General features: G+C 49.8%; 1 protein-coding gene across 5 annotated transcripts in view; it reads right to left on the bottom strand.

Annotated features, from left to right (window-relative positions):
• The window catches only part of Ccdc187 (coiled-coil domain containing 187), a 47,476-nt gene that overhangs the window by 11,850 nt on the left and 8,369 nt on the right, over window positions 1–27,257 (bottom strand). For 3 of the 5 annotated variants that reach the window (XM_055600815.1, XM_055600811.1, XM_055600812.1), the window contains exons 4-20: window positions 25,616–25,732; window positions 23,822–25,071; window positions 23,273–23,370; window positions 18,063–18,132; window positions 17,655–17,919; window positions 17,125–17,341; window positions 13,576–13,688; window positions 8,827–8,924; window positions 8,412–8,525; window positions 7,836–7,960; window positions 7,641–7,714; window positions 3,455–3,538; window positions 3,260–3,366; window positions 2,601–2,794; window positions 1,794–1,881; window positions 1,031–1,177; window positions 29–159 (exon numbers count right to left, since the gene is read on the bottom strand). In XM_055600815.1, coding sequence (XP_055456790.1) covers window positions 29–159; window positions 1,031–1,177; window positions 1,794–1,881; window positions 2,601–2,794; window positions 3,260–3,366; window positions 3,455–3,538; window positions 7,641–7,714; window positions 7,836–7,960; window positions 8,412–8,525; window positions 8,827–8,924; window positions 13,576–13,688; window positions 17,125–17,341; window positions 17,655–17,919; window positions 18,063–18,132; window positions 23,273–23,370; window positions 23,822–25,071; window positions 25,616–25,732 — 3,292 coding nt within the window. The remainder of the gene's footprint in view (window positions 1–28; window positions 160–1,030; window positions 1,178–1,793; window positions 1,882–2,600; window positions 2,795–3,259; window positions 3,367–3,454; window positions 3,539–7,640; window positions 7,715–7,835; window positions 7,961–8,411; window positions 8,526–8,826; window positions 8,925–13,575; window positions 13,689–17,124; window positions 17,342–17,654; window positions 17,920–18,062; window positions 18,133–23,272; window positions 23,371–23,821; window positions 25,072–25,615; window positions 25,733–27,257) is intronic. The other 2 variants (XM_055600810.1, XM_055600814.1) reach the window with 2 other exon arrangements.

Genomic DNA, 27,257 nt, shown 5'->3' with positions numbered 1-27,257 from the left:
CCCCTCACTCCAACCCTGACCCACTCACTGTGCAACTTCCAAGCTCTCAGAGATTTCCTGGAGGTAGTGGCTTTGGGGGCTTCCAGGCCTGTGTTCCTTCATTTTATGACTTGCCTCAGAGACCCCCTTCCAAGCAGCCTTGACATCGGGGCTGCAACTCTAGGAAAAACAGCACAGGGCAAGCCTGGTGTGGCCACATTCAGCTAGTCCCCTCTTCAGAAAAGCAGAAAGCAGTGGCCACTGCAGGATAGCCTCAGCATTGTAGATGACACACTCTCACAGGAGTGGATACCAGCTGGAACAAGCCATCCTGCCCTTATCAGGCCTATACCCCTACTAACAGGTCTGCCAAAGACAGAGCCAGCGTTTCTGCCCAAACCTGCGCAGAAGCATAGAGAACTCTAGTCAGGCATCTGAGTCCCCTCTCCTGACGACTAGCCTATCGCAGGTACTGCAGAGAGAAGGTCATCCAATTCTTCTCCCTACCCTTAAGGTGAGACCACTGTCCTCCTGCTTACAGAATTATGGGGGCACAGAGCGCCTGAGGTTGACCTCACCCTCACCTATTACATCCTTTCATGCACTCAGCTCTCTGTAGCATGCCACTCAGCTCCACTGACACAGTAGATGTCTTTTGGTTTTGTGTTTGTTTTTTCAAGATGTGGTTTCTCTGTGTACCCCTGGCTGTCCTGGAACTCACTCTGTAGACCATCCTGGCCTTGAACTCGGAGATCTGCCTCCTTCTGCTTCCTGGAATTTTGCCTGAGTGGCAGGCTTCTCAGACTGCTACTCTGTTACTATATGATAGCCCGGGGCCTTCTCCAACTAGACCCTTACTCCCCCTTCCCTCTGCTGGGTTCTCCCGTAGGTCCTTTCTTCCACTTTGGTCTATAATAACTGCCATAGCTTGGAAGTCTGGCTCTTCCCCCAGAATACCTCTGTTGGAGCCCCAGCAGGTCACCTCCCTCTGTACAATCACCTAGCCCCTTGCCACCAGCAGTGACAGAGGTGAAGATGCTGGGATGCCCACCTGCAGCAGCTGGGTTCTGTCCTGGAGCTCCTGCTGCAGGTAGGCCACAGACTGCTGCACATTGAGAACAGACTGCTGATGGTGCAGGAGCTGCTTCCTGCCACGGTGCAGGGACAAGTACACCTTCTTCAGGTACTGGATGTCCCTCTGAGGTTCCAGAGGAGAAAATGCCAGTTAGGACACCGGGGCAGGAAGGGGACATCTGGGGGCCTCTGCATCTCGTGCTGCCTGGCCTCCTCTCCCCTCCACAGGCCCTCTGCTCAGCCCCTTAGCTATTGCTTTCCTCTGAGTTTGGTCAGGAGGTAGCATCCAAAGGCAGGAGGGAGGTGGGGTACTTATGCACCAAATGACTCCCACATGGAGCAGCCACAGCTCATGCTCTCTCCTCTCCTTCCTGCTCTCTCTCTCCAGGTATTGGCTACTGCCCTGCCTCTGTAACATCCCTTTATTATAAAAGCCTCCCAAAACCAGGAAAACAGACACTGGTGGCTGTTCAGTGTGGACCTGAAGCCCCCACAGGCCAAGCTACTTCTTGCAGGCCACAACTAGCAGGAGTCTAAGACCGATTTAGACCCAGCAATGTAAGGCCGTGTGCCACCCTAGATTTGCAGTCCTCTGGCCTATTCCAGGCAGCATATGGCTCTAAGCATCATTGAAGGATGGCAAGAGTTCAAGGATGTACTGTGGCACAGGGGTATTCTGGGTCCTCCACTGGGAGAGCTGAAGGGTCACTTCTGTGTGACCATTCCTCACTCATGCCTACCCATTCCTTCTCAAGTCTGCCGAAGACTTGTTGTTGCTTTTCCCACAGAGTGGCCTGTGCTGCTTCATGCCCCACATTACCCAAGCACCTAGGGGAGGGAAAAAGCCAAAGGCAACCTTGAGAGTCTGTTCAGAGAGAGGGAGAGCCACTAACCAAGACATTCCCCCAAAGAGCAGACACCAGATTCTGGGCCTGGGGGCCTAGCCAGGGCTGTCACTCTTCCCTCCCACCATGTTTATTATTGTCTCATTGCCTAGGGGATGAAGGCCTTAAGATGACAGAATATCCTTCCTGGAGACCACATCCAGGCGAGGGGTTCTCTGCTGACTCCAAGGCCTATTCCACCCTCAGCATATCATGCCCAGCATGCACTGGATTGTGAATAGAGGAGCATTCTGAAGTTAGCCCCAACAAGGCCAACAGGTTTCAATATGTTTTGGAAATCCCATGTCAAAGAAGAGTCTCTCAGTGTTCATAATGGCGAAAAGTTGGACACACACTAAAGGTCTTAGCTGGGGACAGGCCAAGGGAATGCTAACATTCTGCACTACTCTTGTATTGCAGTTAATGTGGTGACATGAGGCCTAAGACCTTATCAACACTATGGGACACACTGGAAATGTTACAGATGTCACAGAGAGGGACAACAGCAGTTTTTTATTTTAGTTTTGTTTGGGACACTTTACTATCTTACATAACTTTCAGTCTATCACTGTCTGGATCATTACAGCCATCCTTCTCTAAGGATGGCTGTGTCCAGGTGTGGTGAGAGTGGGGGACCAGAGCCAGTCACAAGCATGCACTCACCCCATCTGATGCTCCAGGAAGGCCAGCTCTGCACAGGTCTTTTCCTCCAGCGCCAGCTCACGCAGTCGTAGCGCTGCAGCCTGGTGCTGTGAATGCAACTCTTCATCTCTCAGATTCTGCTCTAGCATTGCGATAGTGAAATGGTGCAAGGTTCTGGACCTTTCGGTTCCTGGCTCTGGTCTCTCTATGCTCCACTGCAGAGAAGCAGAGCAACTAAGTCTTGTCACTGCTAGGACTTCTCAAAGGCCAGGAGCAGATACTGGCTCTCAGGAAGAAGCCACAGGCTCCAAGAAGTCCTCCTGAATATCCAGCAGTCTTTTTTGGCAAGGCACCCCCTTCCTGATTGTAAGTTCAAAAGGGCAGGCAGGGTCCTTCTCATCCTGGCCTCATGCTCACCCCAAGCTAGGCAGGATATATGTTTATGCTCTGCAGAGTTTTAGCAAAGCAGGCTGGGCTGTGCAAAGCCCTGCCCAAGGTATCCTTCTGTCATGCAGGCCCCTCAGATGTCACCCAGAGTAGGAGGAGCAGTTGGGGTGGCTACCAGCTGCAAGGATGGATGATTGGATGGCAGGGTGGCCCTCCCAAGACCAGGGCCAGTGGGGACCCACTACCTATCACCAGTGTCACGTTGCCTCAAAATTGTCCCCTAGTCTTTGTACCTGGTAGGTAGAGCTGTCTGAAGAGTGGAACTTGGCTACAGCCAGCTGGGAGGAGGCTAGGTCCTGCTGCATCGGCTCTGAGAGAGAAAGCAGGCCTTGGTTGGGTCCTAAGAGAACCAAGTAGCATGCACTTAGGGGCCTTTCCTACAGGAGGGCCAGATAAACAAAGCATGTCTGGGGGAAAAAAGGCTCTACCTCTGACACAGAGCTTCACACTGGATCTTGAGGCAATGCTGGAAGGGACTGGTGGCCTTGTAAGCTGAGGCTTTGACATGAGACCTGCAGGAGCAGACCAAACACAATTGTACTGGGGTAACAGCCCTTGCTCTCACAGAAGAAGACACTGAGGCCAGAAGGGAAGGATGTCTAGAGTCTAGCACCAAGCAGGGCAGGGGCACTGCAGAGCCCAGACTTCTTGCTCACACAGCTCTCTTGCTACTGACCCATGTCAGCCACCTTGCTATGGTGGGTTTCATGGAAAAGGCTTTTTAATTAAAAATAATTAAAGGATATTTTTGACATCCCACCAAGAAAGGGCAAGTGGAACTGGACTTATCATATTTGAAAATGTGTTTTATACAGACATATTTACATACATTCTCACACCTATCAAAGAGCAATTTTGAGATAGTTGATATCAACAGCCCAGCACAGTGCTCAGAGACAGAAACAAAGGAAATAAGAGATCAACAATGGCAACATCTCAAGAGAGCTAGGCGATGGTACTATGTTTTAAGAAAATCATGGTGCATAGAAACAAAAATATCTTAGACCAAGGTAACACTCACAGCACCCAGCAGCAAGCAGAGCGGAGAGTCAGGGACTAAAATCAGCCCAGAGATGGGTGTTACAAGTTTTTCATAACTGGCAAGGTGGCTCCACAGATAAAGATGCTTGCTACCAAGCCTGACTACCTGTGTTTAATCCCCAGGACCGATCGGGTGGAAAGAGAGAACCAATTTCTGCTAGAGGTGTCATGTTACAGAGGTCCCTTGATGAATGAATGAATGAAGAAGTGTAAATAGAAAAGAAGCTTTCATAATGGTATTCCTATGTTTAAAAGGGAAAGTACTCTTTGCTGAAGAGAGGGCTCAGTGGTTCAGAGCACCAGCTGCTCTTCTGGAAGACTTGGGTTGGATTCCCAGCATCTACATGGCAGCTTGTAACAGTCTGTAAGTCCTGTTCCAGGAGATCTGATGCTTTCTTTTGGCCTCTGTAGATACCAGATAATGTTCACAGTGGTACAGACATATATATGTAGGCAAAATACCCATATACATAAAATAATAAAAATGAAAATGGAAGGGTTAGTACAACTAAGGAGGACATAAGGAGAGATCTGAATAGAACTTTCAGAAATGAACATGTAAAACACTTCAGATGAAAACCACAATGATTAATAGAAGATTATACACTGCTGAAAAAAGAACTCACAGGATCAAGTGGCCTAACATACACACAATTAAAATTTTTGCAGAAAAAGAGAGATAAGGAAGATAGAGAAGGTATTTGTAAAAATAAGACCTGGGAGTTTTCCAATCTGAAGAAATCGATAAATCCATAGGTGAAAGACTCTTAACAGACCCCAGCACATGAACATAAAGCAAACTTGAGGGTGTCATTACAAATGTCATGAAAAACAGAAAAGCAGCCAGAGCAGACAGACACAGTGGCTACAAATGAATTAAGGAATGATGGAGTGGGTTCCTTGCACTTGGAGCAAAGTAAGCAAGAAGACACTATGGGTGGAGCTGTGACTCCTGGGAATGAGACTGTAGGAAGGCTGGGGTGAACCCTAGCCCTGTAACACACACACACACACACACACACACACACACACACACACACACACACACACTAAAAAAAAAAAAAAAAGCCTACCCAGACCCAGGCATGGCATCCATGCCTTTAATTCTAGCACTCAGGAATCAGAAGCAGGCAGATATCTGCGAGTTGAAGGCCCAGCCTGGTCTACATAGTGAGGTCTAGGGTACCCTATTTTTAAAAAAATTAAAAATATTAAAGTCCACCCAAGTATTATGTCCAGGATAGAATATATAAGAAACAAACAAACAAACAAAAAATGGAATGAAGATGTTCCTGAACATATAATCAGTTTTTATTTTGTTTTTGTTAGATGTGTAGATGTGTGTGTCAGAAATCAGGGGAAGGACATGGGAAAGATGTCAGCCAGAAGTACAGATCTTCCCACAGAAACAGGGAGTGTCCAAATAGTGGCTGGGAGCTGCTTACATTCTCACTCTAAGCCTGTGTATAATTTGAAACTAATAAAAGAGAATCATTTGGGCTGGAGAGATGGCTCAGAGGTTAAGAGCACTGTCTGCTCTTCCAAAGGTCCTGAGTTCAATTCCCAGCAACCATATGGTGGCTCACAAACATCTATAATAAGATCTAGTGCCCTCTTCTGACATGCAAATGTACACACAAATAGAGCACTCATATGTAAAATAAAGAAATCTTTAAAAAAAAAAAAAGAAAGAAAGAAAGAAAAAGAAATAAAGGCAAAAAAAAAAAAAGAGAATCATTTGTCAGGAAAAAAAATCAATGCATGATGGGCTTAGAAACATTTTTAAGATTCACTTTTAAATGTATTTTTATTATTTTAAATTATGTGTCTGGGTGTGTGCTGTGTGGGAATGTCCACACGTGTGCAGGTGGAGGCCAGAGGAGTCAGATGCTCCAGAACTGGCTATAGGTGGTTGTGAGTCACTCAGTGTAGGTGCTGTCCTCTGCAAGTAAAGCAAGTGCTCTTAACCATTGAGCTTTTTCTTCAGCCCCTCCCCCCACTGAAACATATTTTAATGCACTAGCATAAATATAGTACTACCTTATTAGTATAAAATTCTATGAGTGTTTTGTGCTGTAGATAAAAGAGAAATCACCTGTACCCTAACACACCCACTAAACTGTGGAGCTATAGTTTATCATAATTCAACAACAAAGATGGAATCATTCAAAACTTTAATCTTGGCTGGGGAATCTCAGCTTCCAGAGGAGGGAGTAGAAGGGCTGTTATGAGTTAGAGGTCAGCCAGGGTACATAGCTCTAAGCCAAACTGGGTTACAGAATGAGAGCCTGTATTAACAAACCAAATCCAAATTTAACTCAAAATGAGGCAGATAAAATGAGGAAAGAGGAAATGAAAGAGGAAGAGAGAATGAAAGATAACAGGGCATGGTGGCACACACCTGTAGTTCCAGCACTCAGGAGGTAGAGGCAGGCAGATCTCTGTGAGTTCAAAGCCAGCCTGGTCTATAAAGCAAGTCCAGGATAGCCAAGGCTACACACACACACACACACACACACACACACACACACAAACCCTGTCTTGCAAACCAAAACAACAACCAAAGACCCAAACAGAAAGTAAGAGTGTAGCAAGGCAGAGACAAAAAAGCTGGAGTAGACTACAAATGTCAAAGCAGGGTATGTGGTTCAGCTAGTAAGGACCAACATGCATGAAGCCCAGATTCACAGCATAAAGCAGGCATAAGTATGCACATTTGTAATCCCAGCATTTGGGAGGCAGAGGCAGGAGAGTCAGGTCGTCTTCAGTTACCTAATGAGTTCCAGGCCAGCTAGAAGACCCTAAAATTCTAGAATAGAAAACAAACAAACAAAAAACCTAAAACAAAAACAAGCTTACATGCAAGTGGACCCTAAGGCAAAAAAATACTGCAGATGTGTCACACATCAAAAGGGTCGATTCAACAAGAGCTCACCAGAATCCTAAATGTTTTTGTTGTTGTTTTCTTGTTTCTGTTTTTAGTTGTTATCATTTGCTTGTTTGTTTTCAAGACAGGGTTTCTCTGTCTAGGCTTAGTTGTCCTGGAACTCTGTAGTTCAAGGCTGGCCTTGAACTCGCAGATATCCACCTGCTTCTGCCTCCCAAATGCTGGGATTAAGGCTCCACCACCTTTAGCCTGGCTTAGAATGCTAAATGTTTATGTGGTAGTAGCACTAACTCAATTGCTGAGCTCTAGCAAGCCCACAACCTGACATTTCAGAAGTGTGCTTCCTCACCCCACCCAAATGATAGCAAATATAAGGCAGAAAATCCTCAAGCACAAAGTAGATTTTGAGGAATTCTGTGCACCGACTGGTCTAACTGGCATTGCAGAATGTTCCACCCAACAGCCGTACAACAGAGCATATGGCACATCCTAGCAAAAGCCTGAATGTAGAGATAACCAAAGTCTACAGATTACTTTATGGCCACCAGAACTGGACAGAAGGGCCAGCTTTCCAGGAAACTGGCAAGTCAGGCTCGGTGTGACTAGCTCCTCTGGGAGGTACTACAATGCCATCCTCACCCCTGTTGTACCCCTTCCCTTCCAGCACAGTCACCCAGGACACTCACCTGCAAAAACTGCCTTTGCCTCCCCAGGGTACTTCGAGGACTTGGTGTTGTCTCTATGTGGGGAGGGTGGTGAGCTGCAGGGTCAGAAAACCACCAGAATTGGCTGTCATTGCCAGCACCGGAAACCTGAATTTAAGGGGCATCCCACCGTCCTCAACCCTGGGGGGTGGCATCTGGTGTCAGCCTTGGCCTCACTTCAATCCAGTCCTCATGGTGTTGAGAGAGAACGTGCTCGGCTCTAGGCCGGCACACATCTGCTGCTGCTCCAGTTTCAACGTCCTTTTCAGCCTTTGCTGGGCTGAGGTTTTCTCCATCAGCTGCTGTGAAGAAAGAAGAGTCTGGTGTTGCAGAGTGAGAGAGGTGGTTTTGCAGCCAGCCAGGCTAGGCTGGATCCCAGGATCAGGCAAGAGAGACATACTGGAATTTGTAGGTCACAGCTCTGGGCTCCAACAGAGACCCTGCTGCTCAATGCCTCAGAGGTCCTAGACTGGGATGAGTGGAAGGCAAAGACGTCTACCTGTGACCCAGCTTTGGAACCAGCCATGGGCACCCCAATGTGGATGCCCCAGGACATAAGTGGCTGAAGCATCCAGTCTCTTCAAACAAGTCTACGTCCCCAGTCCATGTGACTGTTCTCTTCCAGACTGCTGACACCTCCCTATACACACCTACAGAGCCCACTCTAGAGGGACCTCAGGCTGGGTGGGGTGGAAGGGACACTGGACAGGGTTGGCACACCACTCAAGGCCTCAGGAGGGGCAGCCCACTGACCTTCAGCTGGTGTTTGAAGACAAGTTCATCCAGTGCCATCTGCGTCTCCCAGACCTCCTGCTCTGCCTGCTGCCGCAGAAGGTCCAGTGCTTGCTCCTGCTTCTGTTGGTCCAGCTGTCATGAGACCCAACATCCCAGAATTCAAATTTGCCTTGCTGGCAATGAGTTATGAGGATCACCTTAGTAGATCCCATGCCTGGGCTGGGCCTGTCCCTCTAAGGTACCGACTACTCTTTCTACCTGAGCTTCCAGGCTGAGGGACAGGGCTGGGGACTACTTTTAAACCTTCCAGTTCTGTGTTTGGGAGCCTCCTACTCAGTCTTGGGGCAGATGCTGCTCACAGATAATCTCCAAACAGAAGGAGCCTAAAGGGGACACTGCTGTCACTGGCTTAGGATCATGGGGTGGGACATACCTTCAGTGACTCAAGAAAGCTCAGGGATTTCAGCTGTAGATTGGCCAGATGCCCACCATGCAGGCCTCCAGAATGTGGCCCCTCAGGTTCCTGCTGACCTGCAGACCACGGAGGAGGGCACCTGAGTGGCAGGTACGCTCTGAGCCTCTTTCCTGGTTGAGCCTCAGCACTTCTTGGCCTGCAAGGAAACTGAGGCCAGAGGCCGGGAGGGAAGGCCCATGACGCAAGGACTGTGCTGGTATCCCGCACTTCAAGAAGGGCCCCTTCCCTGAAGGCTCCTGGGAGACCATGGCTGCCATGTGCCTGTATTCCCTCAAGTTCACTGTGCCCCACTCTGGTCACCATTCATTCCAGAAGCAAGTTAGCATAGTTGACAAGAACCACCAAACAGACCGAGGTCCCATTCTCAGCTCTGTCCTGCACTTTCTAGGTGACCTGGAACAAAGCACTGGCCAGCCAGAGCTTCTGAAGGAACACAGCTTCCCTGTGTGAGGCTTCCATAATGGCTTTACAAGGCCTGACAAAGCCATGGTTGTTGCCAATGGTTCTCAGGTGGGTATGTGCTTCAGAGAGGCAAGTTCAGGGTGGGTGCTCCTAGGAATTCTGGGATATTACAGATTATGTCCCCAATAGGTTACAAAGTCCTGAAGGGTAGCAGAAGGAGCTTCTCTTCTTTCTGATGATCCCCCACCCCCACCACCGAGCCCAGGCTCTACATACTGTTGGTGTTCCCTGCCCTGTGGAGGCTTCCACTAGGGGGTGGCAGGGTATGGCCACAGGGCACATACTGAGCACTTAGGTGCTCTTGGGGACGCCTATCTAACTGGACACAACTCTTGGGTTGGCTGAACTCCCGTTTCTTTGCATGAGAAGAGGCTCCACTTCTATGGCTGAGGACTTGTAGGAGATTGAGGGCAAGCAGGTACCCGGACTCCATCACCCTTCCACTGACCCTGAAGATGTGAGGCCAAAACTCCAGGCCATGCATCTGAGAGGGCAGATCTTGGTCTCCTAACCCACACCAGCACCCCAAAAAGTCGCAAGGAACTACAGACTGTACGTCCCTGAGCACTGATTTTGTGACCCAGAAAAAAAACAGGTCAGTTCCCAGCTCTCCCACATCTCCCCCACCAGCAAAGAATAAGCTCACCCTAATCCATAACTCCCTCCAAAGGCAATTAGGGAGGCTCCCCAAGAATTCAGCACCACCAAAAGCCGTACAATGAGGACCCAGTGAGATGGTAGGAAGGACGATGATGATAATGATGATGATAGCAAGAGTGCTCAATTACAGCCCATTGTTCCTTTGCCCCTAGGGGAGACCTGTAGACTCCAAGAGTGAGTGGAGGTTTGCTTTCAGAAAAGCAGCAAAAGGCACAGTTGGTGTTTATCTTTGTACATTTAGAGGAGAAAAATGGGGACCTAAGTTTGACCCCAACACCCTTGTATTAAAAATCGGGGCATTGGAGAGATGGCTCAAAGGTTAAGAATACTTTTAGAGGACCTGGGTTCAATTCCTAGCACCCACATGGCAGCTCTCCTCTGGTTCCAGGGGATCCATCGCCCAGGCCTGCACGTGGTGCATGTACATATTAGTGCATGCAGGCAAAATACCCATACACATAAAATAGAATAAAGAAATCTTTTTTAAAAAGCTAGCTGGGAAGTGGTGATGCAAACATTTAATACCAGTACTTGAGAGGCAGAGACAGGCAGATCTCTGAATTAGAGACCAGCCTGGTCTAAAGAGCGAGTTTCAGGACAGCCAGGAGAAACCCTCTGTCTCAACAGACAAACAAACAAACAACAGCAACAAAGTTAGGTGTGGTGGGGTGCACATGTAACCCCAATGTTTCAGATGTGGAGAAAAGCAAAGCCTGGGCTCCCCAGACAGCCCAGTCTAGCCTGTATGGTGAGTTCCAGCCGCTGAGAGACTCTGTCTCAAAACACAAGGTGGGTGTCTGAGGACTGCAACTCAAGGTTATTTTCTGGCCTCTACACACACAAACACACACACACTAACATCTACTTCACACCATCACACTGACCACAGTTCTAAGTCTTGACAGCCATACGTGTCTGACAGCTACAATATCCCTCAGCAACAAACATCCTCCTGAGCAGAGATATCTAGGTGCTGAAGTCCAGAAAGTTCCACTAAACAATGTTGCTTGTACTCCTAAATAGCTGGAGTTGAGAGCTTCATTCTCATTTGCTGTCCCTGTGACTTACTAGCATTTGAGAGAATGGCAAATGAGGCGGAGGGATAAGACACTTGTAAGGAGAGGGCCAGACGCTTGGATGAAATGGTCATCCTGTTGTGATCAGGAATTGCTCTTGACTCTCTCACAACAGCAGCCCCCATTCAGTCAGTCTGGAGGAAGAGTGTACATAAGCCTAGACAGGAGTGGGCAGAGGCTAGCGGTATTCTAGAAATCTCACTGACTCTCTGGACTATACTTTCAAGGCTTTGCCCCAGTTTAGATGTTCCTTCTCAAATTTATGTAGATTTAATAATCATGTAACAGGGTTAGGGGGTAAGGCTTGTAAATGGTGATTGGGCCACTAAAGCCAGGAATGGACTTATCATAAAGGGGAGGGCTGGGTTATGGGTGTAGCACATTGCCTTAAGTTCCATCTCCAGCACTTCATAAACTGGATCTGGTGGCACACACCTGTAAGCCATCTCTTGGGAAACAGAGGAAGGAGAATCAGAAGTGGGTTAAAAAGAGCACAGCCTCAAAAGGCCTGGCTCAAAAGAAAACAGAACAAACGGGAGGGCGTGGCCTTCTGCTGTGTGATGGGATAGTAAGAGTCCCTTGACTCTCAAACTTCCCATCTTCTGAACTGTGAGCCCACAAATCTGTTTGTCATAAGTTCAGGCTGTTATAGCAGCTGCTCAGAAACAGGCTGGAGACACATGCAATGTTAATATTGCCGACTAGGCAGGCTCTGGAATCAGCTGGGAGACAAGCCTCTGGGTGTTTATCTAGAGTAGGCTTGCTGCGGTAAGAACACCTGCCTTGACCCTGGGTCATAGCATCACATGGGCTCAGGTACTGAATGGAGCACCAGCATCCATGACTCCCTGCTTTCTGGCAGCCAAGGCAACGTGACCAGCTTCTGAAAGCTCCTGCTGCCCTGTCCTTCCACTATCATAGTCTCTCCCTTTGAACTGTGAGCACAAATAACCTTTCCTTCCTTAGGCTTAATTCTAGTGGGGTACTTTGTCACAGAAACAAGTAACTAAAAAAATCAGCCATGGCCTTTGCTGGCTGACAATTGCCACACATAAGATTTTTGCCCATCCTGGCTCAGAATTCTCACCTGCCATCTCCTGCCCTAAAATGAAAAATTTGCTGGAGTAGGACTTAATCTGTGATCAATGTCAGATATGATAGCATGTGGCAAGGAGCAATAAGCTCACGGACCGCTGATGATTGTTATAGCCCTGGAGCCTGGGGAGAGCTGGCCGCCTTGCCTGAAGCCCCAGATATCCTATTCTAGGTGGAGAGTCGGCCAGAGCCAGAGGCCAGGAGCCTCTACCTGCTGGTTCTCACACAGCAGACAGCCCTTCACCACACCTACACATACTTCTCTGCAAGTTCACAAAAGAGCTGACTCACACCTGCCAGCCATGCCCATGGCTCTGAGCCTCGTCTGAGGCATCCCCTACCCACTCTTGTCAGCTCTACCTTGGAGGGGAAGCCTGGGCCTCACTAACTGCCCAGGCTTTTTCAGGCTCTGATGCCTTAGGCCTTCTCTGTGTGGTTGGGGGATCTGGGCAACGTTAAGGGCCACATTTACTCTTTATGTTTCTCAAAGCCAGGCATGATCATTTTTGTTGTTGCTGTTTGACTTGGTTTCATTGTGTGATTTTGGGGATTGAACCCATGGCTTCATACATGCTAGGCAAGCACTCTACGCTTGAGCTATATAGCCTTGCCTGTTTCCCGTGTGTGTGTGTGTGTGTGTGTGTGTGTGTGTGTGTGTGTGTGTGTGATTTTATTTTTGAATTTGTTCTGTTGTCGTTTGTTTGTTAGGTCTCGCTATGTATCCCAGGCGAGCCTGAAACTCTGTATTACCCAGTCTGACTTTAAATTTGTGATCCTCTGCCTTCAGCCTCCTACGTGCTGGACTTATAGGATGATATCTTACTACCACACTCAAAACCTGTTCTTTGAGGAAAATAAGCAAATAGCAACGACACAGTGAACAGAGTCCCAGGCTTGCTCAAATCCAGCTCCATGCCACACTGGGCAGGAAGGTTCTCACTGCAGCCTACAGACCACGAGCAGGCTGCACCCTGAGGGCAGTAGGCTCCTCCAGGCCTCTGTGGCTTCTGTGGTCAGCGGGGGAATGCCTTATACCCTTCCAGGTGCCAGCTCTTCAGCCCTGAGCTTCCTTAGCTGAAACCTAGGAACAAGGATACTTAAGTACTAAAGAAAAATACTAAACAAGAGTACTAAAGAAAAGAGCTAACAGACACAAGAAAGGAAAACAAGGGTGAGTGGCTATTCTAGAGACCGCAAAAATATACATCATGACAGCCACAAAAGGAGCAGAGTAGGTGGTGGGGGCTGGAGAGCCTCAAAACACTTTAATACTGAGATGTGTCTGCCATCCACATAGAAAAAGGTCTCTACCCTGCAAGACCAAGCTTGAGCTAGGCAGTGGAAGAGGCCCATGGGAGGCCCCCATGGCCACCCGACCAGCCAGCCCAGGGCCTATCTGCAGGCTCGCCCTTACCGCAGCTCTGGGTGGTCCCGGGCATTACCAAGCCTGCCCTTTTGGCTTCTGACATCTCCTCCTGCCAAAGGGAGCCACAAGTGGGGGCTGGTGCAGCTGACACCCCAAGTGAGCTAGAAGACAATGAGTATATGATGAGTGAAGTCATGATTAGAACGGGGGCAGGGGAAAGGATGGGTGCAAATACCCTAACTCAGCGGTAATATGCTAAGACCCAGGCAGTATGTCTACAGCCAGAACTGAGGGCTTAAGCCCTGGCGGAGGACAAGCCTTTGACCCAGAGAACAGCAGTGAGCATGTGGTACTTGGATATGGATGACTTGCAAGATGGCCAAGATGGAGGCCACGGCCTCCATCAGCCAGGTATGGCCACTGTGTGTATGCATGTGCGCATTCACTCGTGTGTGTTTGTGTGTGTGTGTGTAGCAGTTCAGCCAGTGTGCAGTGTCAGCTCATGACCAGAACTGTAGGTGGGATCAGAGCCCAGTGTGCCAATGCAGCTATCCTGGCCATCCCTGTCAGCTGCTAAGAAAACCACCCACAAGCTATGTGGGTGACACCTCACACTGCCACCCCATGGCTAGCACTGTGGCTCTGCCCTACTGCTGGGCTTTGATGTAGGGCTTGGTCATCAGAAGAGAAGTAGAGCATGACTAAGGATTCTAATTCTCTATTCTTCACAGACTCAGGTGGCTGCCCTCCCTCAGACAGGAAAGGCTATGGCCTTTACCCAAGTCAAAAGAACCCCAGCGGGCAGCAAGCAGCCTGGGGCAGGTGTGTATGCAGCAGCTGCAGGGATTAGAAGGCTTTGACTCACGGGGTGAATATGTAAATTGGCTGGTGTGGGTGGTAAACACAGCCTTGGCTCACTCTACTTTCTTCCCGAGGCACCATCTGTCCTGGCACATAGTGACCTGGACTCCACCTGAATCACCAAATATATTATCCAATCCTGTGTCTTTAGCAGCCCTTGAGGTCCACAGAGTGAGAGAGCCTTTTTCAACTTGAGTACTGTGCAGGGCTAGAATATGGTATGACCACACCCAGCCCCTGCCCGGAGTAAAGGTCTGTCTGAACATATGGACATACATTAAGGCTGCAAGGCACTATGGGATTATAGACATAGAAGCAGTTTCCAGAAAGCAGGAACAATGGGATGGAGTTAAATGTGAAGACAGGTGGGCCAAGCTCTATGGACAGCTGGCTAGAACTCCTAGTGCCCTCAGCTGTGAGAAGATGGTGACAGGCTGGGACCACCCATCACCAAGTGCCTGTTGAGTGGAGGAGAGGATCCCACCCAGACTCAGTCCAAGAGGTCCAGACCTTAGATGTGCACCTGAGGGGAATTGAAGGACAAACCACAGGCCTGGAAAAGACCCGCAGAAGTAAACCAGCAGGGCCACCTGGCCACCTAATGGGACTAGCAAGCCTGCTCCCTACTCTCCCAGAGCCCCCACCTTTCTGGGGAAAGGTTCTGAGCATTATTTCTGCCTCTTCTGGTCTCTCTTGGACTACTGGGCTAGTACTGTCCTGTAGAGCCCTGTGACCCACACAGGTGTGCTCATCTGGGGCGGGAACACAGTGGAAAGATGGCACAGGTGTGTCCAACCTGCAGCTCACACATGACACATGCCCCAGGATAGCTTAAGAATACACCCAACACAAACCGAATGTACTTTGGAATTTTAAAAACTCTAGTGGGGGTTCATAGTATGAACTCTGTAGATGATAAAGTGGGCAAGAAATTCCAACAAGTTGAACACCCCTGGAGAAGTCAGGCCACAACCCCTATAGTTTTGTACCAGGAATCTTGGCACCAGGGCCTTATGCGCCTGGGTCTGAGATGTTGGGGTTACCTACCCTGTCCATCTAGGAGCCTGGGATACTGAAATTAAACCTCTGAAAATTCTGGAACAGTCCATGCTGGAATGGGGTTCTCAGTAGCAGAGGAAAATCTCAGCACAATGCTTCCCCCTACTGGCCATTATGAGTCAATGAAGGCACAGGCCTCCCTGTCCAGGAAACAACAAACCCATCACCTTCTAAGGTCAAGTTCATTAGAGGAGGGGTAGGTTTCCTAGTGGGGTGGCATCTGGAAAGAAGGGTCCCAGCTCCAGGAGGTACAGGGGCAGGAGTTGGGGAGGTCACATTGCCTTCTGCTGTAGGTGGATGTGTTGGGAAAGGGAAGAAGTATGAGCTTGCTGAGATTTGACATCTAGGCCCTCTCCCAGAGTTGGGCCAGAAGTGAAGAAGCAGCCACCCTTTGGCTTCTACACCACAACCACAATAACCACAGCCTCCTTCACAGCTTGTTCCCCTGCTCTGAGTCCATGGCATCTGCTCTCACCCCTGGACGTGCATAGCTTCTCCTTGTATGAGAGGAACTATCTTCTAAGCTAACTAACCAGCTGCCAAGTAAAAACTGTGGTTAGCAGTATAACATGGCCCCTGCACCTGGGGACCAAACTGAGGTCAGAGGCTAACCTGGTGACCTCTATCAAGCGTAGACACAGGGCCAGCTAAGCCTCCATGGCAGTGGCCTTCCAGCCTCTTCCAGAATGCACACCCACAACTCTGTGAAAAGGCTCTTCAGGCTGGAGTCACCTGCCTCAGTGCTGCAGTCTAAGGACAGCATATGACAGAGATGTGGGTTGGTCCCTCTGGTGGGTAGCACAAAGAATCCCAGAAAGGAGGCCCGAGGTGGGGGCCTTGAGCACCACACAGCTTCTATTGCTGGAGGGAGCCCCCGACAAGGCCCAGGTGAGAGAACAGTAGGCAGGTGAAGGGAGATGCTTTGGGAGGCAGAGGAAATTTTCAGGAGGGTTAACCAAATATGCTCCCAGGTCCTAGAAAGGACAGAAACCACAGGTGCAGACAGAGGAAACCCTTAGCTTTCTGTTGGCGCCTGCTGAGGGTCAACTGTGGAGTTCCTACAGTACAAAAGCCTCCCAGGCCCTGGGATTCAGTGGGGGCCACTAAGAACTGGGTGAGGTGGGACAGGATGGGTTATTTTAAGAGCAGGAAGGAACAGGATGAGATGGGTGTGAGAGCACAGCGAGGGTCATAAAAACTACAGAAGGGACATCCTAAGCACCTGTGTGGATGGACTTCATCAGAAAAGGCCAAGCCCAGGGCAGAAGAAGGTACAGGGATAAGACTTGAGAAATCAAACGTGGGAAAATGACCCCGAACAGGCTGATGAATCCTGTGTCAAAGACCTCAGATACACTCAGCCTGCTAGCAACCAATGAGGAAAAGCTAAGACAAGAGGGTCTCCCAAGGCGTGTGGGCTGACACAAAGACATACTTGCCTGTTGGTAAGTATGTCTCCCTTTCCAGTGATGGGTTCAAGCCAGAGGTAAACCAGATGTGTGATGTGGGCCAGTATTGGAGGCAGCACACACTATGGCACATCTGGGGAGTTGTGTCACTCCCCACCTGGCCTGATGCACCCAGACTCTTGGCTGTAGCCCCTGGACTAACATGAGGATCCTCCACAGAGGACTGAGGGGCAGATCTAATGGCCATAGCACAGGAAACCGGACTCACCTCCTCATGCAGGCACCAAGGGTCTGGAGGGCGGCCATTTCTCTCTGCAGCTTCTTCTCCAGATCCCAGTGTCTCTCCTCTGTGGTACTCTTGGAAAGGGCCCCATAACTTGAGCCAGCAGGACAAGGCTGAGTGTGCGGGATGGCCTGAGATGCTGAGGCAGGGGTGCTAGACACAGGACTTGCAGAGCACGGAGGTCTTGATGGCCTTCTTGCCCCTTGGGGAGATAGGACAGGTAGGCAACAGGCTTTGGGGAGAGCCTCCCCCTCCCCCAACATGGGACGAGACAGCTATGGCCTATGTTTGTCACTCAGGGAACATCAGCTCTTGTCCCTACTCTCATTGTCTAGGCAATTCCCATCCTGCTCTCCAGGCAGGAAATGGAATGGAGCTCTGTTGCTCCTAGCCCAAGGGTCACCCATCAGTCATGACACCCACTGCCCAGCCCCACCTTGGGGCTGGCTCTCAGTCTGAGTCCCCAGGTTTGGGCTCTGCGTCTCCCAGCCGGGGGTTCCATGACAGCATCTTACCATCCTGGAAGTAGGTGCTGGGGAGAAGGGGCTTGGCCTGGGGAGCTTCTCTACCCCCTGTAGACATTAAGGTTCCGAGGCAAGAGGGAGGAGTGAGTGTGGGGGCAGCAGGTGCCATGCTGGGGTCCAAGGGCAGCAGGTCTGAGGCCAGGTCTGCAGCTGTGTCCTGTGGTGTTGACTTGTGTAGCTTTGTGGTTAGGATGTCAATGCGCTCCTTGAGGACCTCAGCCATGGTCTCCAGTGCCTGCAGCCGGGCCTGCTTATACTGCAAGTGCAGAGGCCCGATGGGCCCAAATGCTCAGTGGGAGTCCAGGCAGATGCACAACTTTTCCACCCCACCCCACCCCAGCAGAGCTTCGTGAGGTCAGCGGAGAAAGTAGTAGATAGTACCAGAGGGGCGTCACTCACGCCTTCCTGGGGGCGTCCAATGTCCTGGGTCTCAGCGCGATTCCACGGCTTATTCAAACACAGACAGAAGCTGCAGGGAGAGAGGAGCGGTAGGACGCTCAGCTCAGCAACGGTGCTCAACAGGGTGCGCAGAACACACATGTTGAGGGAAGGAGAGGCAACGAGGGCATCTGTGACAGCCAGGGTTGACCACAGACCAGACGTCAGGGTGATATCATATATCAGACCATGCACAGCTCAACAGAATAGGAACGGGGTGTGGGTGAGGCATGGAGAAACATGCTGGCAGGAATGTCAGATACCGCAGTTCCTGGGAAACAGTCCAGTGAGTCCTCAAATACTAAACACCAAGTTACCACATGCTCCAGCAAGGCTTCTTCCGGTTAAAAGTATTGTAAGCAGGGGTGTGAACAGATGTTTGCAGACATCACACCATGCAAAACCAAAAACGACACACACAAAACAGTCTCTATGAACACATGACGAATCGGCACCATGAGGTGGTGCATCCACACAATGGGACCCTTCTCAGCTGTAAGCATGAAGAGACACTGGTACCTGCTGCACCAGCGATGAACCTCAGAGACATCAGTGACCAAAGGTCAAGGTGAAAAGAATTCCACATGGCTGAGTTTACCTAAGCCATTAGATCCAGAGAGACTGACAGACAAACAGATGGCGATGCCAGGGACTGGCAGGGGCTTCTGGCTTGTGTCCATGGAGCCAGGGAATCCATTCAGGAAGAGAAGGGCGTTCTGAGGGTGGATGGTGAGGGTGACTGCACAGCACCATGAACTGGTGCCATGCACCCAAACACATCACGCCAGGCATGGTGGTATACGTCTGCACGCTCAGCATGCGAGAGGCTGGTGTGGGAGGACTTCGAATTTAAAACTACAGAGTAAGACCCTCACTTCAGGAACAGGACAAATGCCTGGCATGGGCTTGCATGCCTTTAGTCCCACCTAGCGCTTGGGAAGCAGAGGCAGGTCTATCTCTGAGTTCTAGGCCAGCCTGGTCTATACAATGAGACCCTGTCTCCGAACAAATAGCAGTAAAAACGTAACCAACCAAACAATGAAGCTAGATGGTGGCATAGGCCTGATAAAACCAGTTTCTTAGGAGGCTGAGGCAGGAAGAGCGCAATGTCTACCAGCAACTTAGTGGGTGACCCTGTCTCAAAGTAAGGCGGGGGGTTGCTTTGTTTTTGTTTCTTAAGGCCAGAAGGAGGTAAATACCTTTAATCCCAGAACTCAGGTAAGAGGTCTTTGTGAGTTTGAGGCCGGCTGGGGCATAGTTAGATCCTGTCATAAATAAACAAACAAAAGCTAGGGATGTAGCTCAAGAGTAGAAGGCTTGTATGCCATGCTTAAAGCTCTGGGTTCAATTCCCATCACAGAAGACAAGAGGAGGAGGTGTGAGACACAGCTGGGCTATAGTGAGTCATTTTAACCACCCCTAATAATAACGTGCTGTGAAACACCAAAAACTTAAAATTAAAAAAAGGGTGTTGAATGTGTTTTATCATACAGAAATGATAAATGTGTGGGTATGGACGCACTTAACCTAATTTGAATGTCATGCATGTGCGCGCATATTGAAGCACCCATGGTGCCATCTACCCGTGTGCACAATTTCCATGTTTTTATGTGTCAGGTAAGCAAAAACTTAAATCCAAAATCCAAAAACAAAATCCAGAGGGGCTGAGGATTCAAAAAAATGGTTATCGTTGTAAATGTTATGTGCATTTTAGCATAGTTTTATAAAGTGGGAATAAAAAGGGGCCAGGATTCAGTAAAAGGAGACAGGTCTACAGCTTCCCACAGGGAAGGGGACACTCCCTCGCACTGGAGGGAGCTAGAAGAGCCAGCGGGCTATAGAGGGCCACCCGTGGGTGTGGTGCTGGTTGGACCCGCGTCATCCTCCATTTGGAACTAGGGCTGCTTTAGAAGTTCACAGATACAGGCGCCCTAGGCTGTCCTTCAGATATGAACTCTCAGGACACAGTCAGGAAGAGTAGGCAGGATAAGGGAGGGAGTTGGGGAAAGGAGTCAGGAGGAAGAGGAGGAGGGGGGACTGTCCATCTCCTATAGGGCTAAAGGTATTTATAGAGAGGGGTAGGAGCAGGTACCAAGGAGGTCAGATCCAAGTTCCTCCCAACACCAGCCAAAAACATACTCAGGAACATCCCCAGAGAGGCTAGGGCAGGGCATTTCTGGAAGCAACCTCCTGAGAGGTGATGCCAGTCCCAGCTTTCTGCCTCCATCATCTTCCTGTGCTGGTCGTGAGTACCTTAGCAGGTGGCCAGAAAGAAGCCAGGCTAGGGAGTGGCTCTGCTGGCAAGACCCAGTGGTGGAGGAAGGGAAGAGCTGTCCTGTTTTAGTGGTGAGGAAATGGGTTGAGAGTGAAGGAAGGAGAAAAGGAAGGAAAGAAGGGCATGTAGAGAAATCAGTCCTCAAACCCTGCTGGTGCGGGTGGAAGGCAGTGAAGGCATGGCAGCAAGCACCTGGCAAAGAACTCCGTAGAGAAACACAGTGCACGCCAACACCACACACCCCCTGAAGTGGGCCTCTGTGTCCCCTTGCTGGGCATGTGTTCCCAGCCTTTCTGGGAGCATGTGGAACTCCGGGGACAGGAGGTAATGAGTTAGGATCTAGAGACACCCAGGTCAAGTCCTCTCTCAGGTACTCGGTGCCAATCAGAATCCCAAATGTTGAAACCTTGAAAGAGTCTATAAAATTCCTTCAAGTCTATGAAATCCTAATTTTGAAATATTAAACTGTGAATGTTGAAACAAAACCCCTGTAACCTGAAGTCCTAAAAACCTCAGTTCTTATACAGGAAGAAAGCCTGTATGAGAGGATGCCAAGCCCAGCTTTGTGGCTGGGACTCACTGGCTCTCTGTATGGCCTCGGCCCCTGCACCCTGAAGGAAGAATGCCTAGAAACCTGGGGACATATTTGTGCCTGCAAGGGGTTCTCCAAAGTCCAGGATGTGGTCCTCAGTGGAAGAGGTGGGGAGACCCTCAGAGGAAATGAATGGGAACATGGCCCCTAAGAGGTGAGGCCATAACAGAAAAACAGCAGCCTCCCAGCCATGACTCAAGACTTCAGAACACAGGCCAAGAACAGGATATATCATCTCTCCAAGACTGTCCACACTGTCCACAGTCCACCCTGTGGTCTGTTTGCCCTCAGTCACAGACCCTTCGCATCCAGCTTTGTTTTATTATAGTTTGTAATTCTTTCCCCACATTTGACTCGTCAGTGCTCTCTTTCCTTTTCATTTCATCTCCATTCCATTCACATCCTTAAGAGGCCTGGGGGTGTACATTGCACAAAGACTTTGATAGTTCTAATTAATCACTTCTTGGCACTTTTTACTGGTATGGCTCGGGGAAAAGAGCACTCATACACAGATTTTTGTGCACCCAAAAAACCCTTGAAGCCCCCCTGAACCCTGAAGCCTGTGAGACGTCCTTTCTCTACACTCACTTGATGAACCCACCCTTTGGGTGACCTCTCTCCGTAGAGTACTGTTTACCCCTTACCCAGACGACTAAGGTGAGAAAGCTGGGTGTCCAACCACAGCGCCCTGTCTCCTCCTGAGTGTGGTCCATCTGCTCATAACTGCATGTATTCAATGTGAGGGTCCTGTGTGCCTGTGATCTGCTTTTTTACTTTACCTATTTATTTGATTGTATGTGTATGTTCTGAATTTTATTTTATCTATTTTATTATATAAGGCAGCCTCTGAAATGTTCTACTATATGTTTATGTCTCTCAAGTAATTCTCACTTTAAAAATGGCAACATAGCACTCTCTCTCTCTTTCTCTCTCTCTCACTCTCTTGATTTTTTAAGACAGGGTTTCTCTGTGTAGCCTTGGCTGTCCTGGACTCCCTTGTAGATCAGATTGGCCTCAAGCTAACAGAGCTCTGCCTGCCTCTGCCTCCCAGAGTGATGGGGTTACAGGCGAGCATCACCATGCTCAGCTGCAATACACTTTTTAAATAAATTAAATTTTGGTGTGTTTTCAGAATTTAAATATTTCAAAGCTGTAATTTTCAGTGTTAGATCCCCCCCCCTTTGGGCATTTCAGCTTTAGGATTATGTTGTTCTAGACTATTGTGTGGCACAAACAGGAGAAAGAAAGGCAGGTGTTCAAACAAGCACACCCATACCCATGACCTACTGTTTTGAATAGCTGAAAGTAGGCATAACCTGAGTCCACAGCAATAGATAAAGGAAATGTGAAAAGACCCTGGTGACTGGCAGGCTTCAAAAGAAGTCCTGTCACAGCTTCCCTACAGTGAGCCCAAGAGAGAAACCAAGTGAGAGAAACCAGGCCTGTATTCTCAGTATACCATTGACAGGTAGTGTCTGAGGGCTGGGGGATGGGTGGGAGGTCAGGGATGGTGGCAACTTACAGTGTGGGTCTCCTATAGCAGTGCTGGAGGCAGACAGAGGTGACATTTGCACACCATGCCCCCATCTTGTACATTTAAAAGCAGGTTAGAAGCAGACAGGGTGTCTCAGTGGGTAAAGGCTCTTGCTACATAAACCTGGCAACCTGAATTCTATCCCTGGAATCCACATGAAGGTGGCAGGAGAGAACCATCTTCACCAAGTGGCATATACTCCACCTCCATACACATTTACTAATACTAAATAAATTTATACATGAAACCCAACTTGATCTGGAGAGAGCTCAGTCACATGTCTGCCATATAAGCATGGATTTAATCCCCAGAATCCACATTAAAAAAAAAAGTCAAATGTGCTGGTGCATATTTATAATCCCAGCACTAGGGAAGCAGAGGCAGGAGAATTCCTGGAGCTCACTGCCTAGCCTGCCACCCTAATCAGCAAGCCACAGGTCCCAGTGAGAGACCCTGTCACAAATACCCAAGGTAGAGAGCTTCTGCGAACCAGTCTCTGAGGTCAACCTCTGGGACAAACATGTAAAACTGTATACACACAAAGTACACACATATGCGTACACACACATACACAAATGGGCTGTTTATATTCCCAGTGACTTTCTCACCTCAGCAAAACACAGTAGTGTCTCTGCTCTGTAAAACACTCCCCCAAGGAGCCACACTGGCATGGACAATGTCAGAGAACCCTCAGAGTTCATCCTCCCCTCTTCCGCTATGAGCTCCCTGTATTTTTGCCCAGGGAGAACATCCCTGCCCTCCCCACCCACCTGTCCGGAGCCTCCTGGTCCCCAAGCACCATGCCAGATGTTACTTTGCTCCACTTCCGCAGTGGTGTTGCTCCCAGGCTTTCAGGGGCTTCCAGGCCCTAAAGCAGAGAGAACACATAGGACCCCCTCATTTTAGGTCAAAGCTGGGCTCCGGCCCCTACCAGGCACTTCAGGCTAGACTCTAAGGACAATTCAAAGAATTAGGGGTGAAGAGTCAAATGGGTTCTTCTAGCCTTGTCTACCTATGCAGACAGTGTGCAGGAACTCCCCCAAAATGCCAAAGAGGAACCAAGTTTAGCTGGGAACATTCTCCAGCATGCTACCACCCCAGCCAGGGACAAGGGTGCCACGTGCCTAGCCTCTTCTCCTGGCATAGTCTCTATCTCAGGTAAATGCCTGCAAGCTGTCCAGAGCCAATGCCATCTCAACCCCTAGGCATCCCCTAGACTCACTGGCACCCAGCCACCCACCTCTTGGTGGGCAGTAGGCAGCCAGAGGTAGCAAAGAGCCTCAGGCTCAAAGGCTTGGATGATCCCACCCAGCACATACCCCAGACTGTATGGTACTGGGAACAAAGGTGACAATGCCATGGCTCTTCTGGGAAACCACAGGGATGGTCTTGCCAAGGATGGCCTCTTGCTGCTTCCGGTATACCTCCTGCAGCCTCTGGTTCCGCAGCTCCAGTGTGTGTGCAGCCAAGGCCTTCTCTTCCCTGGCCTGCTGCCATTCAGTCTGGGCCTTCTGATGAATAAAGTTCTGCAAAGACTCAAAGCTATGTGACTGACGCAGAGACACCCATGGCCTTACACAGGGTGAGGCCTTCCGTGTGTCCTGCTCCTTTGCTGGTTTGCTCTGAGGGAAGGCCTGGGTAGGCTCTGGCCAAGCTGCTTTGACTTTTGAAAGAGGCGGAACAGCGCTTTCTCCCTTGCTGTAGGGACTGGATCTCTGCACAAAAGAACTACTCAAGGGCTGCTGGGGAGCAGGATGTGGCCTAGCCAGAGAGCTCCGTGGACTGGGCTCAGAAACCTCCCAATCTTTACAAGCTGTGGAAGTCCTCTGTGAACAAGCCTGGCCAGCCAGAGCACTCCAGGGTCGCTGTGAGAAGGGGCTTGCTTTTTTAAGGGGAATCCCAGACCTCTGGAAGGGAATGTCCTGCCCCTGGGCTTCCTGGGGCCTCTGTGGATAGGTCTGCCAAGCCAGGGCACTCCAGGGCTGCTGTGAGAAGGAACTTGGTGTTTCTGGAGTGCTCCCAGGCCTCTGGAAGGGGATGTCCTGCCCCTGAGCTTCCCGGATTCTCTGTGGATAGGTCTGCCAAGCCAGGGTACTCCAGGGCCGCTGTGAGAAGGAACTTGGCGTTTCTGGAGTGTTCACAGGCCTCTGGAAGGAGGTGTCTTGTCTCTGTGCGGTCCTCTGCTCAGTCAAGGCTTTTTTCCAGTGTTGCTGGCCGTACAAGTTCCTAGCCCCATCCAAGGAAAAGCCTTCCCATTCTGTCACAGTCCAAGGACTCTTTGAGGAGCCGTGCAGGTCCCGGGTGGTTTGGGGTCCCTGCTGCTTCTTCTCTGCCAGGTTCTGTGGCTTTGATTTTGATGGTGAGAGCTTCCTTGCCATCCTGGTGTGCCTGGAAAGCTCCAGACCAGCCTGGATTTGCTGGCGCAGGTCTTGTAGGACCTTCATGGCACCTTGGATAGTTGCTGACTGATCATGGCTGGGTCTGTGCTGGTCGCTATTGGCAAAGGTGGGCTTAGATAACCAGGCATGGGCAGATGAGTCCTCAACAACTGCTGCTTTCTTGTTAGAGCCTGCAAAGACAGGCAATGAAGGAGAACTGGGATCTGTGAGCTGGAGGAAAGAACAGACCTGGTCCTCCATTAAGGGGCCATTGCAGGGTCACTAGGGAGGCCCTGCTTTAGCACCACAAATGCCCTTTCAGCCTCAGCCTCACAATCCACACACCAAGGAGGGCAGGTGCTGTTGCACCACAAACGCCCTCTCAGCCTCAGCCCCACATTTCACACACCAAGGAGGGCAGGTGCTGCTTGAGTGAGCCACCTGATCCACATGTTGACAGGGTGCATGTGGAGGGGTGGCAGGTGTTCACCAAGGAGTGACCATTCCCATCTGCTTGCCTCACAAAAGCTCAAGTAGTACATCTGCTCCTAAAGCTGAGAAGAGCTTCTTTCTTCAGGTTTGTAAAGATAATTATTCCCAAATTCCCATCTCTGAGGGAAATCCCAAGAGAGGCTACCCAGCTACCACCCTCCCAGGCAGCACAGAAGTTTCCTCTGTGCCCTCCCACTAATGCCACAGCAAAACAGACCAGGCCAAGGCTGAGGCATAAGGTACCTAATTCCGTGGCAGGGGCCTTGCTCTGGAGCCGTGAGAGGACAGGAGGGGGGCCAAGCAGCTGCCTCACCAGGGCTTGTCCTTTTCTCCAGGCATACACACCAGACAACTCAGAATCTTAAATAGAAAACACACAGCAGGACCCATGGCTCTCAGACCATTGGCAAGGGTTCATACCACTTCTGAAGAGAGCTTGGCACATTCTTCAAGGACCCACAGGGAAACCCCTCACATCCAAACCCCTGTGGGAACAAAGCCAGCATGGGTGAGTGCATCTCAGGGTGATGGTGAAGCTCCAGGATCCCGCTCAATAGAGGTAGCGATAAAACCTCTCCGCCAACAGCTCCCCTGTGGGCTACTTAACATCTGTCCAGGCACTCAGCCCATACCCAACTAGGAACAATGACAAGGCCGCAGCCTCAGGTGAGACCTACAGCTGGCCACTCAGGCAGGGGTTCACACCAGGGCCGCAACAGCCAGCAAAGCCATGACCATACATCTTAGTAGAGAGATTAATGCACCCTGAAGCTAGTCAGATCCACAGCAGTGGGATCAGAATCAGAGACAACTTTAAACCTCCTAAATGATACAGAAATAAATGACCAGCAAAGCTGAGCTTCCCTTAACAGACACGGTCATACAATAAACATGACTGTTCAAGGTTTTACACTTCATAACATCAGATCGTATCCACCAAAGTCAACACTGACTGGCCAACATGACAAGCCCAGTCACAGGGCCCCACAGAGACAGGAAGCAGGTCTTTCACCTACACTCATACGCCCATTCCTATGTGCTCACAAGGCTCATTCAAGCACACTCACAAGCTATAATGATGTTTCACACAGCTTCACATACATTCACAGGCTCACACAGTTTGACATGCTCCGTGGAAGCCTGTGGAAGAAAGATGGAAACTTATTGTAGCTATGGATGTGGCAGAGCATAGAATGTTCATCCTACAAAGATGACATGGACATTCCCACCATGCCCTTGCTTTTAAGGGCATTCACTATAGTTGATGCAGTTCCTACTAAAGGCCACCAGGTGGGACAAACATTCTGCACTCTGCCCCATCCGCAGTTCACAGTAAGCTCACAGCTTTCTTATAGGTGTTATCGCAATGCTCACACCCCGGCTCCCCCATACATTCTCATTCACATTAGCATACAAGCTCACATATTCACATGCTCACAGCTGTGCCCTCACTCATTCACATACATGCCTACACACTCGTGTCCACGGGCAACGATACATACATGCTTTGTACACTCACTTGTGTGCACACGAACATCCACACTTTCACACACATATTCTCACAGGCACAGACATACCACTCTGGGTCCAGCAGGCTCTGCAAAACTGAGACTACACACCTGGCTTGTTCCCAGTCATTCTACCCACACTCCTGCTCAAGGCAACACCACCTGAGGCGTGGGATCACATCTCCATGTGGACTAAGTGGGGACTCCATGTGGGTTCCCTAGTGAGAGGAGCAGGGGCTGTCTCTGACATGAACTCCTTGCCTGCTCTTTGCTCACTTCCCCATGGTGAGGCAACCTTGCCAGAGAAAGAGGATCCAGGCAGTCCTGATGATACTTGATATGTGAGATAGTAGGGGAGGAGGGCTCCCCTTTCTGTG

Source organism: Psammomys obesus, unplaced genomic scaffold (assembly GCF_907164565.1).
Source record: "Psammomys obesus unplaced genomic scaffold, mPsaObe1.curated_primary_1811, whole genome shotgun sequence".
Lineage (NCBI taxonomy): Eukaryota > Metazoa > Chordata > Mammalia > Rodentia > Muridae > Psammomys > Psammomys obesus.
Note: the sequence above shows the minus strand (reverse complement) of the source record. Positions and strands in the feature narration are given on the sequence as shown.